The sequence below is a fragment of the Nycticebus coucang genome, chromosome 4, assembly GCF_027406575.1.
Source record: "Nycticebus coucang isolate mNycCou1 chromosome 4, mNycCou1.pri, whole genome shotgun sequence".
Taxonomy (NCBI): domain Eukaryota; kingdom Metazoa; phylum Chordata; class Mammalia; order Primates; family Lorisidae; genus Nycticebus; species Nycticebus coucang.
In genome coordinates this window covers 93,371,898-93,386,825 of record NC_069783.1, presented here as the reverse complement: position 1 = coordinate 93,386,825, position 14,928 = coordinate 93,371,898, and the positions used below count along the sequence as shown (strand labels likewise).

Sequence of the window (14,928 nt, the reverse complement as noted above, 5' to 3'; positions counted from 1 at the left end):
AGTTTGTACAAACTTACTGTAAAAAAATAGATTGTATTTATTTTTTCAAAGGCCAGGGGGAAATCCTAAGTTTTGATAAAGTAATGCTAGGATACATGTTACACATGTTGAAATAGTTCAGTTAAAAAATATTAATCTGCATAATTTTTTCTTTCTTATAGGAATCTTTGCTATAGAGATTTCTGACATGTGAAAAGATTCCTCACATCCTTGGGAAAGATCAAAGTTACAAACCGATTTTTTTGCTATATGATTGCATTTATCTTTTGAATGCTTGACAATCTTGAATGTATTTATTGACTTTGTGTCTCTGAATCTCTGTTTTCATGTGCCATATCGCAGTGATCTGAGATGACTTATAAAAACAAAAACGCATATGGCTCTTTCTATCCATACAGTAATAGTGAGTGTAAAATCTGCTTACTTCACTATTCAGCACTGTTATGTTAACTATCCGGAGTAAATAAAGAAGCTTATAAAAAGAAGGAAAAGTGTTTTTACAAAACTGATTTCCTTTCCTTTCTTGGATCTCAAATAATCGGTTGGCCGATTTTTTTCTTATGCTTTCATGGCTGGAGAAGTTGTGCCGAAATGGGCACAATTTACCAATGCTGGCCTGGTACCCAATATTCCATTTTGGAACCAACCTGACATAAATTCCATGCCATAATCTGATTTCAAAGCATCAGAAAGTAGGAGTGTGTTCAGATTTTTAAATCCATGGTATTGTACCACTCAAAGACTAATTAACATACATTTTCTACAATTGTGTTTATTCCTACTATTTTTAGAAAGGTAGGTGAAGATATATCTGTCAAGAATGTACTTAAAAATCTGTATTTTTAATAATTTTTCTTTAAAACATTAAAGTACTACAATCAATTTAATTGCCATTTTATTTTTTTGCCTGTGGCAGCTGTCTGTAATCTAGAATAACAAATGGAGTGATGTTTCCTTTTTTTGTCCCCAAATATTCTAAATCTCTTACCTTATTTATCCAGAGGCTTTGATTTAATGTTGATATTAGAGCTTGAATGCTACTGTATTTTACTGATATAAGCTATCTGTATTCTTGCCATTTTAATAAAAAAAGTCCTGTCATTAATAGTATGCATATGATGTAGACAGTTTCTCATTTTATATAGTCACTATTTAGTATGACTAAAGTGATGTAGGATAGTAACCTGATTCAGGTTTTGTTTAATCATTAGCATTCTGATATTCTACTGTTAATTGACACTATATATTCACTTTAGTTTGATTTTTAAAAACCTTCAGCTTTACTCATCTAGTTTAAGACAGTTATTACAGAGTGGTAAAAAAATTAATAATGTAGAACAAGATGCCATGTTATAAATATTTTAAAGAATAACATGCAAACATTTATCCTTGCTAATATTAAATAATATATTGATATATTTAGAAAGTTAACCTTTGTTAGGTGATGAAATAACCTTAGCACCAGGTCATCACAACATTAATTTAACTCTATCCACCTAAAAGAGCAGACAAAGAACTGAGTTTCATTTGTCATATGTACTTAATACTTGTGGAAGGCTACATAGGGTGATAGGCATGATAGAAGCAGGAATGAAATATGTAAGAAAATATTTCCATACTTAATTAAAAGTATACTATACTTATACCATTAATTAAAGAATATTTTAAAGGAAAATTACATGATAAGTATAAAGGGGCCAACATTATCCAAAAATAGGAGAAACCTCCACTGTATTATATGACAAAATTTCAAAGAAAAAATTTTTTTGTTATGGAAATATTCAAGAACATTTGTTTTATTAAATGACATTATAACCACTTGATATAAATATTTAATAGACTGTTGATATGGTAGAGACTGTCTAATACAAACACTATTTAAAACTATCAAATATATGTACCAAACTTTCCCATATTCTGGTTTATCTTCAGATCGTACAAATCTTTCACCTTTTACCAAATGTATTCTTTCTTGATGACAAATCTCCAGAAAAAGAGCTCTCAGCTTTCAAATGTCATGTTCAGTACAAAACATTCATTCCTGCTAAAGTGAGGGTGTTATGAAAGAAATGTTAACACTCTGAATAATGTAAATCCATAATTTGTTATACAAAAATCCTATTTTGAAGTCATATTTCCTTTTCTTTGGTTTATCTGAGCTGTCATCCAACGTTTTGTTGAAAAGTAGAAGAAAGGTATTGGCATTCTGAAATTCATAAGCTGTAGTTTCCAAAGGGACAGGTGTCGGCTGGGCACAATGGTGGCTCATGCCTATAATCCTAGTACTCTGGGAGACAGGGAGGGGATGGATTACTTGAGCTCAAGAGTTTGAGACCAGCCTGAGCAAGAACAAGACTGTCTCTAAAAAATAGCCAGGCATTGTGGCAGGCATCTGCAGTCCCTGCTGTTTGGGAGGCTGAGGTGGGAGGATCGCTTGAGCCCAAGAGTTTCAGGTTACTGTGAATTGTGACCCAACAGCACTTTACCCAGGGCAACATAGTGAGACTCTGTCTAAAAAAAAGCTCAGCACCTGTAGCACAGTGGTTACAGCACCGGCCCCATGGACCGAGGCTGGCCGGTTTGAACCCAGTCCAGACCAGCTAAACAACAATGACAACTGCAACCAAAAAATAGCCGGGTATTGTGGCAGGCGCCTGTAGTCCCAACTACTTGGGAGAATGAGGCAAGAGAATTGCTTACGCCCAAGAGTTTGAGTTTGCTGTGAACCACAGCACTCTACCGCAGGCAACATAGTGAGACTCTGTCTCCAAAAAAAGGGGATAGGTGTTATCTTTTTTACCTTTAGTATAAAAAGGTAACCATAAATCCTGGTTATAGTCTTGTATAGTCTCCTCAGCTGCCCAAATGCTATGCTCAAAGTTCCATTCCTTGCATAATCAGTAATAGTTTACAGCTCAGTTTTCCAGCCTTATTTACTTCCAGTAAAGTAAAATGACAACTACTAATTGAGAAAATAATCTTTAAAACTCATGTATAGTCTGTTCATCAGTCTCCAAACAGCTATCATAGCAAATAATAGGCCATTTAATAGCACAGACGATTATTTTAAGTAAAATTACAGCTATCAGAATATAACTTCTTAGATTTTTTTTGTTCTGAATTTCTCAAATAAAGAACAACTCTGGCCTCATAATACCAAAAAAAAAAAAATCCTCAGATGATTAGACTACTTATTTAACCCCCTTAGCTATATTAATTCTTTATACCTTAATACATTTCTATATAAGCAGAGTGAGTTTTACTAATCATTAAATTTTCAAAAAATTTCCCAATTAAATTGAAAAATATGTAATATGTTCTTCATAAGAAAGATTTATATTAAATAAAGGCAAAAGCATTATTTTCTCAGGATTTTATGATCACAAAATACTCAGCCTAAAATTATCAATATCCTTTGAATCAATACCATTCAATTCATATCACTGACAAAATAATATGTGGCGTGTCAACTTTAACTTTCAATAAATTCTTTAATAGAAAGGGTATTCTTAGCATTTAAAGAGTAAATATATTAAATGAGTGTATCATAGTTTAGAAAAGGGTATTTTGTAATCACAGGAATACAGAATCATAGGATATATTTATAATCATAGCATTAGACCAATTTCCTTAGGTGTTTCTTAATGCTTGAGTTTTAACAGAACTCATAGAAATAAGGAAGATTTACAACTGCATGATAAACGTAATCAAAAGCATTCAATTATAAAGAAATAATAATTGAACACTTTCTATGTGCTAAAAACTATGTAAGTTTTCCTTAAGTAATAGTTCTTATTCCAAATAATACTGTGATTCATGGTTTGAATTAATGTGGATCCCAGTATTGTCAGATGTTGAATTATTAAGGTACACATTGAAATGTGATATAGATAATAAGAAAAATATTATTTGTTCACTGTCCCATTACTACAGGTTTTTTGTTGTTGTTGTTGTTGTTGTTGTTGTTTTAGTGACAGTCTTACTCTGTCACCCTCGCTAGAGTGCAGTGGCATCATCATGGTTCACTGCAACTTCAAACTCCTGAGCCGAAGTGATCCTCCTGCCTTGACTCTGGAGTAGCTGGGACTTCAAGTATAAGCAATCATGTCTAGCATGCCCAGCTAATATTTTCTATTTTTAGTGGAGACAGGGTCTCGCTCTTGCTCAGGCTGGTCTTGAACTCCTGAGCTCAAGTGATCCTTTCACCTCAGTCTTCCACAGTGTTAGGATACAAGCATGAGCCACCATTTGGGTATATGCCCCTACTTCAGTAATTCTTAATCCTGGCTCTGTCTTATAGTAACTTGCAAGTCTTTATAAAAACTATAGTGAAATTAAATAACTTATGGCGTAAGGCAGAGGATAGCTCTATGATTCAATTCTGGAGACTCTAAAAAACCATTCTTTCAGAGTTTTGTGGATTTAAATAGCTGAGTAGTATACTGCTTGATTAAATTATTTTATGCTTCTTTCAAATTGTATTTAAATATTTTTCTTCTTGTAGAGTTTGCACAATTATTTTATTCTACTTCCTTTGATTCTCTATGATCATAGGATAGCTTCTCCAATATACTCTCTATTTTCTGGTTTTGCAGAATCTCCCTTAGTTTTTTTACAGTTTTTCTAGTCTATGTTGCTGAAGTAAATTAAGCACCTTTGATGCTATCATGGTAACTTCAGAAACAACTTTAATGAGTGAGACTAGGTTTGCTCTTTAATAAACATGATTTTAAAACAGACACAGTGCTATACTCAAGATACCGTTGAAGGGAGTTAGACAAGACATGCAGCTTACTTGAACATTCTCTTGATTGGCACACCTTCGTATACCTAGTGACATCTGTGAGACTGTTTGGACTTTATAATGTAATTTGGGGGTCTACTCTGCTGCTGCTGCTGATCTATTTTTATTGTAAACAGATCAACTTCTCATCACACCTACTTTTTGCCCTCTTCTTTCTTATTTTAACCTTTGTTCTTTTTTTTTTTTTTGCTAAGTTCAAAAAAATATGGAACGCTTCACGAATTTGCGTGTCATCCTTGCGCAGGGGCCATGCTAATCTTCTCTGTATCATTCCAATTTTAGTATATGTGCTGCCAAAGCAAGCACATTAACCTTTGTTCTTTAATAATAAATATAGTTATTCTTAGTCTAGCTCACAAAAACATTTAGTTGTCCAGACAGCCAGTGATGTAGTTATGATTCTTACCAGATTGAATTGGAGAGAATTGAGCCAAAGAGGTTATAAAATTGTTCTTTATAGAAGATCACAAAGCAAAACGGTATCTGAGTCAAGGTCTTTGAAAACAGGTCTGTCTGATGCCAGTGAACATGCTGTTCACCACTTTGCTCTTCTGCCAGCTTGTTTATCTTTAGCTGCAGCATGTCTGGCTGTGTTTTCACTTACTGGTAAGTTTGCCAGTTAATAATGCATCCTTGTTATGTCTTTGTTGTTTCTGAAGACCTTTCCCTTTTAGGTTTCTTTGTTGCTTCTTGGATTTGCCAAGATTTTATTCAGCTAAGGACGTAAGTCTTCATAGTAACAGATACTCAATGTTTATATAATATCTGTAGTTTGAAAAGCTGTTTTCAATGAAAAGGTCACTTTTCTTCTCATGAACTATGACATTCCAGAAAAGTTTTACCTATTCTTTTTACTACCTTCATACACTTAAATTTTGAATAGCAGCTACACACACAAGAACCTCCATAGTTGACCACCTCCTTTCCTTGAATACCCTTTTAATTTCCATTGACTGGACATGGACCACATGTGCATATCAGTACAATAGCCTAGTTCCTTGTGTTGATCACTTCTGTATGTTGACCAATTTGTTACAGTCCTTCAGGTGGGCAGCTTACAGAGGTTCTACTGTATGTGATTATTACTCTGAATACTTTATTTTTTTATTGCTAAATGAGTACTAGCACACCAGGATACTCTGAGCACTTTGAATTCATGCAATTTTAGTTGTTTCTCTTTGAATGTAACTCAAAAAATAGATATAAATGTGAAAATCTTAGTTAATGTAATATGTATTACCTTCATAGTTTAGCTTAAGTAGTAAATCAATGAGAGTGGTCTGGTCATAGTTACAAAACACCTAACTTGACAAAAACATTTAAGTGGGAGATGCTCAATCCTCATGTGTACTCAAGCTATTTATTCAGTTAGGTCTTAGAAGTTAGGGTTTAGTCTGACCATGTAGCATCATACTTCATTATTGATAGGATCTAGTTCTTAGAAAATAAAATCTCACCATTTGGGTATATGAGATGGCAATTCTGTATTTTGCAATAATGAGAGGTTTTCAAAAAATAACTTCCTAATTCTTTGCTTGATGTTTTGATTAAGAAGGAGAGGTATTTATGTTACTTGAAAAATTATTTGTTTTGCATTTTGTGGGCTTAAACTCTTTTGATATATGATTGTTTATGCCTGTATAACACAGCACTTCTTTGATTTTTTACTACCAGCTAATCAAAACAGCCTCAAAATGAAGCTGAAGATGTGATGTATGTTGTCTCACACTAGCTTTTTTTCAACAATAGTCTGACTAAAACATTTTTGATCCCTAGTAGAGTCATGAGTGGTTTGAAAGCCTTTCCTGCCAAGAATCCTTAAAAGTAATATATTAGAAAGGTTAGGGTCCTAAACAATAAAAGAGAGTTGTGAGCGACTGTTACAAAGGATATCTCACATTTGATATTAATAACATGGTCTAGATCTTCTGAATATTTTTTCCAATGAACTGGAAGATGTAATTATTTACAAATCTTCATACGTACCCAAGCCAATTTTAAATATATTGCTTAAATTGCATAATTGATGTATAAGTCTGTGACTGCTTTTAACTTTTGTCTTTAATGCTGAATATTTAAGTTTTTTAGTTTTATATTTTCTGAAATAAGTTTGCAGGTCCTAAATCTAAGCGCTTAGAATGGTGCCAAGCACATTAGTTAAGTTTTCAAATAAATGATACATCATCATAGAACCTCTCTTACATAAAGAAATTGGAAAAGACATAGGAAAGACCCATGTTTCTTTTTATTAGTACTTTCTGATGTTAAGACTATTTAAAATTATTGGCCTTGTGCCTTGCCTCATGCCTGTAATCCTAGCACTCTGGGAGGCAAGGTGAGTGGATCGCTTGAACTCAGGAGTTTGAGACCAGACTGAGCAAGAGAGAGACCCCGTCTCTACTAAAAAGAGACAAAAACTAGTGGGGCATTGCAGCAGGTGCCTATAATCTCAGCTACTGGGAAAGCTGAGGCAGGAGGATCACTTGAGCCCAAGAGTTTGAGGTTGCTGTGAGCTATGACACCATAGCACTCTACCTCAGGGCAATAGAGTGAGACAGAAAAAAAAGACTATTTAAAATTCTTGACAAAATGAATTTACCAAAGTTACCAAACATAGCAGGGCTGCAAATGCACTACTGCTAAGTATTCTAGTATGTCTTAAATAGCATTTTAAATAGATTTGAGTCTTCATGTGTGCTAAAATATGATAAATGTCTTCTCTTTATTTTCAATGGAGAACTGAATACCAGATTAAAAAAAAAACACGTCAAATCTCTCATAGTAGAAAAACCTACCCAGATTTCTTTTTTGAGACAGAGTCTGACTATGTCGCCCTCGCTTGAGTACCATGGCATAACAGCTCACAGCAACCCCAAACTCTTGGGCTTACGTGATTCTCTTGCCTCGCCTCCCAAGTAGCTGGAACTACAGGTGCCCACCATAACACAAGGCCTGGCTATTTTTTTTTTTTTTTGTAGTTTTTGGCAGGGGCTAGGTTTGAATCCGCCACCTCCGGCATATGGGGCCAGCACCCTACCCCTTTGAGCCACAGGCGGTGCCCACGTCTGGCTATTTTTTTGTTGCAGTTGTCGTTGTTTAGCAGGCCCAGGCGGGGATGGAACCTGCCAGCCTCCATGTATGTGACCAACGCCCTAACCACTGAGGTATTGGTGCCAAGCCATTACCTAGATTTCTTAGCTCAGTTCCATAGCATTTAAGTGAAGGAGGTTCAGCCAGATTAATTACGTATAAGCACAGCATTTGTAATATTATTTCTTGAGATATCATCATTAAATGACATAATGCTGAAATTCAGACATGTTGAGATATAAGTAATACTCTTGTAGCACTGTTTTAATGTGAATTGACATCTTTTCCATCACTCTACTTTTCCAATAGTCTACTCATTATTTCTTTAAATGCATTTTCTTATGGCAAAACAGTCTGGTCTGTTATTAAATCTGTACTTACTCTCCTATATAAATTAAATAATTAAAAAAATAAATTATACCATGAAATTAATGTATCCCTCTCAAAATCAGTACCATATTCTCCTCAGTTTAGAAGTGTTTTGTCTGTAATTATTAACATTTACAGATTCATTCAGTGGCTATGAGGCCAACCAAGAAGAAAAAGGGCACTGCGTTTCAACTGAAGCCTAGAAACTTTTACATTTCTGCCTTGTAAAAGTGAAGAGGGTAGGAGGCCAGTTAAAGGAGCCTAAGCAGAAATTCTTCATGAATAAGAGATTAGGAGCGTGTGGAGGATCCCAGATTGCTAGCCTTCTGGCGGACCCAAGATGACTAATAATGACAGCCACCAGCAGAAATACATACACACACACACATATATATACACACACACACTTTTACTATATGTGTCTATAAATACACATTTTCATTTTTGTTTTAAATAAAGATACAGTGTGTGAGTTTATTTTTGTTTAGCTATTTGGTTGTTTTTTTGTTTGGTTTGGTTTGGTTTTTTGAGATGGGGTCTTGCTTTGTCACTCAGATGAGAGTGCAGTGGCATCATCATAGCTCACAGCAACCTCAAAATTCCTGGGCTCAAGCAATCCCTCTTGCCTCATTCTTCCCAGAAGCTGGGACTACAGATGCCCACCATGCCTGGCAAACTTTTTCAGTTTTTAGTATAGAGTCTTATTTTTCCTCTGACTGTTCTCAAGCTCCTGACCTCAAGTGATTCTCCTGCACCTTGGCCTGCCAGAGTGCTAGGGTTATAGGTGTGAGCCATTACGTCTGGTCAGATATTTGTTGATCTTCAAGTAATTAACAGAGGTTACTATTTCAGTGATCTAGACATTTCAATGTAATAGTATTACATTTATAATCTACTGGAATAAAATAAAATAAAATGTGACTCCTCAAAAGTTAGTTCCAAAAAAAATAAGTTAATGCATGGCTTATCAAAGGAGAAGTAAAATGTTTTGTACAAGAACTGCGATACCTCTGCTCTGGTTAATTTCTGTGAAGACCATGTGAGGAGAGGTGTTAACCATACGTCTTGCACAAGGTTGGCAAGGTGCTATGGTATCACAGCTCACAGTAGAACAGGAATCAGGAATGCTAGTGCTAATGAATTATGTTATTGAAATTATTAACTACAAAATCCTCAGGAGAGGAATCAAAAAACTGTAACTTCTCACTTCCAAGAATTGGAGTCTCAAGAATTCAGCTATTAATTTCACCTATTAAAGATTCACCAGGGCAGGGGCCTGTCCTATTCACTACTCTATCTCTCACACCTAGGTCACCACTCTTCCTAGGCCCTCATTCAGAATTTGTTGACAACATAAATGAATGAGTCTAGAATCCAATGCCTTTATATGACACAACTCTACAAATCTTATACTTCAGCCAAACTGGATGCCTGCTGTTCCTAAAACACTCCCTGACTTTTTCATACCTTGTGTCTTTTTCATGCTAAATTTGATCCCTAGAATGTTCTTCTGATCATTTGCCTATCAAAGTCCTACTCATTTCATATAAAACATTCCCTGAATGTTTACTGGATTCTAGGCACTAGGATATACAGATAAAATATAATGGCATTTGTCCTCTAGGAGCACACGCAACTTCAGGAGACAGACAAGCAAACAAGTAGGAAGCTTAGTTTGATAAATACCATGATAAAGCATACCCAGGTTGCTACAAAAGTATAGAATAAAGAAAGGATCTCTAAGATTAACAAGAGTTAGGGACACCTGCAAAGAGCAAGTGATGCATGAGCTGACCCATGAAGGAAGAAGAACTAGAAACATGTTCTGGGAGGATAGATCAATGCGTGGAAATGCACGAAGGTCGGAGAAATTGAGCACAGTCTAGAAAATGCAAATAATTTAGTAAAGGTGGAGTACAGAGTGAGTCTGTGCTTAGTGATAGAAAGTGTTAAAGGGAATAGGTTGCAAAGGTCTTACTTGTGACAGTAGGACTTTCAATTTTATCCAGAAATCCACTGAAGAATTTCAATGCCATTGAAGATTTTTAACTGGAGAAAGAACCTGTCCAGGTTTGCATTTTAGAAGAATTATTGCAAATGAAATGGGAGTGAAGACAGACCCATTATATAGCTGGGGTTTCTTTAAGGATCTAAAACGAAAGTAGTAGGAATGTAGAGGTGGAGAAGGTTGCAGACATATTCAGCAGTTGAGACTTGGTAAGCAATTGGATGAAGGAAGAACATTTGGAAGAGAAGAGTTTTAAGATTACTCTTAAGGTTTCTCTTGCAGGCAATTGAAAGAGCTTCATTTGTGGCCTCTTTGCCTACTTGCCCTGGCAATGGAGACCTGTTTCCTGTTGGTAGTGGACATATCTTGCTCTTACTCTGTAAACCTACCTTTCTCTTTTTCAACTAACTTTGTTCCATGCTTTCCTTAAAAGAAAAAAAAAAAAAAAAAGAGCTTCATTTGCCAAACTAGAGAATAGAGGATGAATCATGGAGAAGATGAGTTCACATTGTTCTTTAGGTCCTCAAGGAAAATCAAGGTGTTGTCTAGTTGGCTTCTGTGATCCCGTATACTCCTGATTTTCCTTATGCTCTCTGGTAGGTCTTCAGTCTTTTATAGACCTCATTTGCATTTGAATGGTGTCTTTTTTTAGAGGGTACATTTTAGACCCTCTTCTCTATAAATTGTCCTGAGATTTCATCTAGTTCGTTGGATTTTTTTTTTGACACAGAGCCTCAAGCTATCACCCTGGGTAGAGTGCTATGGTATCACAGCTCACAGCAACCTCCAACTCCTGGGCTCAAGTGATTCTCCTGCCTCCACTTCCCAAGTAGCTGGGACTATAGGCGCCCACCACAATGCCCGGCTATTTTTTTTGGTTGTAGCTGTCATTGTTGTTTGGCGGGCCCAGGCTGGCTTCGAACCCACCAGCTCAGGTGTATGTAGCTAGAGCCTTAGCCACTTAAGCCACAGGCACCGAGCCAGTCTGTTGGATTTTTTTTTTTTTTTTGTAGAGACAGAGTCTCACTGTACCACCCTCGGGTAGAGTGCCATGGTGTCACACGGCTCACAGCAACCTCTAACTCTTGGGCTTACGCGATTCTCTTGCCTCAGCCTCCCAAGCAGCTGGGACTACAGGCGCCCGCCACAACGCCCGGCTATTTTTTTTTTGTTGTTGCAGTTTGGCCAGGGCTGGGTTTGAACCCACCACCCTCAGCATATGGGACCAGCGCCCTACTCACTGAGCCACAGGCGCCGCCCTGGATTTTTTTTTTTTAACTACTATATTCTCATTGGGTTTAGTTATACATCTGGTGACTTCTAAATAATATCCTTCTCTTGGTAACTATATTTCTAATTGTCTACTAAGTAGCTCCACTCATATATATCATAGGCACTCGGTCTCAATATATCTGAACCAAATTCAACAATGTGTCCTTCCTCCATCCTCTGCTCTTGTTTTTCACTGTATAGTATCACCAGCCCCTCTGTCAGATTCCTGAGCCTTGAGCCCAGCTGTCATCCAAATTACTCCCTTTCCTACTCACCCACCCTCCACATTCAGTTAGCCTAAATGTCACTTCCCGATACAAAACATTACTGAAAGAAATTAAAGAAGACTTAAATAAAAAGACATCCCATGTTCATGGATTAGAAGGCTTAATATTAAGATGACACTATTCACAAAGCAATCTACAGAATGAGGCAATCTTTATCAAAATCCCACTGAAGTTTTTTCCCCCCCCCAAAATGAAAAAGGTAATCCTAAAATTCTTATGGAATTGCAAGGGAACCAGAATAGTTTAAAAAAAAAACTTGAAACAAAAAACAAAGTTGGAGGATTCACATTTCTCAATTTCAAAATTTACTCTAAATTTAATGCAGTAATCAAAATAGTTTAGTGGTGGCCATGTATATATGTGTGTGTATATATATGGAACATAATTGAGAATCCAGAAATAAACCCATACATGTGTGGTTAATTGATTTTCAACAAGGGTTCCAGGACCATTTGATGAGGAAAGAACAGTCATTTCAACAAATGGTACTGAGACAAACTGATATCCACATGCAAAATAATGAAGTTTAACCCTTAACCTCACACCTTATCAAAAAGTCAACTCAAGTCCCTTCCCACAGGAACCATTGGGAATTGGAAGAGCTAAACCACTTGAAGGGGGGGATACAGAGGGAGGCACTGATCACAGCACCTGGCATATAGATCTTACTGGTTATTCTGTGCCCTAATCCGTGGGATGCCATGGTGAAGAGACTGTATGACACCAAGTGCTGCAGGGAGCACAATCTGCAGGAATGCCTTAATCCCTGGCCAAATTTTCCGCAAAGCCCTGGTGCTTGGGTGAAGCTTTTCTCTGGGCTGGAAACAATTAAAACATCAGGATTAAATTCCAATGCCTATTTAAGTCTTCCCCAGGCTAGAAAACAATGGCCAGGCAGCAGTATAGTTCCAGGGTGATGTTTAACTTCTAGCACTCATTGTAAGTCTTCCCCACACTAGGAAACAACGGTAGGGCAACGAGTTAGTTCCAATGCTTTAGTTCTGGTGCTCACTATAAGCTCTTCCAGAATGGGAAGAAATAACAAGCCAACATTTAAGTTCTGATATTAAGTAGTAAAGGTCTAACACTACCAAAGAACAACTGCAAAAACTAGAAAAGATGTCTCTTCAAATGTGTAGGCATTAACGTGAAGACACAAGGTTAAAAAACTCAGGAAAATATCACACCATCAAAAGAAACCAGTGAAATTACAGCAATGGATCCAGAAGAATTGAAGGTCTATGAAATGTCAGAGAATTGAGAATAATCCTCTTAAAGAAGTTAAGTGAATCACAAAAAAATATGGATAGAAGACTAAGTGAAATTTGGAAAATAAGCCAGGAACAAAATGAGAAATTTGACAAAGAAATAGAAACAATAAAAAAAAACCCAACAAATAGAAACCCTACAAATAAAGAATGTATTACTTAACTTAAAAACTCACTAGAAAGCTTCAATAGCAGATTCAGTCAAACAAGGAGAATTACTAGCTTGGAGACAGAAATTACCCAATCAGAGGAGCAAAAAGAAAAAAACAAAGAATAAAAAAGAATGAAGAGGGTGGCATTTGCAGGTCAGTGAATAGGGTGCCAGCCCCATGTACTGAGGGTGGCAGGTTCGAACCCGGCCCTGGCCAAACTGCAACAAAAAAATAGCTGGGCACTGCGGTGGGTGCCTGTAGTCCCAGCTACTCTGGAGGCTGAGGCAAGAGAATCACCTAAGACCAAGAGCTGGAGGTTTCTGTGAGCTGTGTCCACCGCAGGCCACAAAGCGAGACTCTGTCTCTTAAAAAAAAAAGAGTGAAGAAAGCCTACAAGAGTTCTGGGATGTCATCATGTGAACTAACACATAATGGGAATTCCTAAAGAATAGACAGAAAAAGCTCTGCAGAACATTTTTAAGGAAATGATGGCTGAAAACTTCCCAGATCTGGAGATGACACTATACAGATACAGGAAACTCAGAGGTCACCAAATTCAACCCAAAGAAGAAATTCTCAATGCATATCATAATATTAACAAAGATCAAAGACAAAAAATGCTCAAATCAGCAAAAGTAAAGAACCATATCACATTCAACAAAGCCCCAATAGAGCTTTCAGTGGATTTCTTAGCAGAAACCATCCAGGCCAGGTGAAAGTGGGATACTATATTAAAAGTGAAGGAAATGAAAACAAACAAAAAAAAACCCTGCCAACCAAGAATATTGTAACTAGCAAAGCTATCCTTTGGGAGAGATAAAGACTTTCCCAGACAAATTCTGGGGGAATTCATTAACACTAGACTAGTCTTAAATGCTAAAAGAAGTTCTTCATCTGATAGAAATGGACACTAATATGTAACAAGAAAATATCTGAAGGTATTAAACTCACTGGTAAAAGAAAGAAAATAGACAAATCCTAATTCTGCGATTTGAGTAAGTAAAACACTTGTATCTTAAATATGCAAAATAAAAGACAAAACGATTAAAAACAATATAACAACTGGTTAAGAGATAGGAAATATAAAAATATATAAATGGAAACATCAAAAAGTCAAAATGTGGGGAGATAGTATAGCATTTGTTTTTGTTATTTTTCTTTTTGATCAAAGTTGCCATCAGTTTAAAATAACCTGTTATAACTATAAGATATTTTTTGGTAACCATAAAGCAAAAACTATAATAGATACACTAAAAATAACACAAAAGCAAAACCTAGGACTAGAAAAATCATTTAACCACAAAGGAAAACAGAGAGGAAATAAAGATCTGCCAACAACCAGAAAACAACAAAATAGCAATAGTAAGCTCTTAACCTATCAGTAATAATTTTGAATATAAATGGATTAAATTCTCCAGCCAAAAGACACAGAGTGGCTAAATAGACTAAAAAAACAAGACCCAAGTATATGCTCTCTACAAGAAATTCACTTCACCTATAAAGACACACAGACCAAAAGTGATGGGATGGGAAAAAGTATTCTATGTAAGTGTAAATCAAAAAGCAGTAGGAGTAGCTATTCATACATCAGATAAAATGGACTTTAAGTCAAGAACATTTAGAAGAAGACAAAGAAGGTGATTATGTAATGATAAATGATAAAGATAAAGTAAGAGGA

At 36.1% G+C, this 14,928-nt stretch overlaps 1 protein-coding gene and 1 non-coding gene across 11 annotated transcripts in view; one reads left to right on the top strand and one right to left on the bottom strand.

Moving 5' to 3' along the window:
- The window catches only part of TSGA10 (testis specific 10), a 137,760-nt gene extending 137,278 nt beyond the window's left edge, over nt 1-482 (top strand). For all 10 annotated transcript variants that reach the window (XM_053588362.1, XM_053588365.1, XM_053588364.1 and 7 more), the window contains one exon: nt 162-482. In XM_053588362.1, the coding sequence (XP_053444337.1) occupies nt 162-186 (25 nt within the window). In that variant the 3' untranslated portion in view covers nt 187-482. The remainder of the gene's footprint in view (nt 1-161) is intronic.
- A 4,521-nt stretch (nt 483-5,003) lies between these two features.
- On the bottom strand, nt 5,004-5,110 carry LOC128585058 (U6 spliceosomal RNA). Its single transcript, XR_008379807.1, has one exon. It is a non-coding gene; the product is annotated as a U6 spliceosomal RNA (small nuclear RNA).
- Between the last annotated feature and the right edge of the window lie 9,818 nt (nt 5,111-14,928).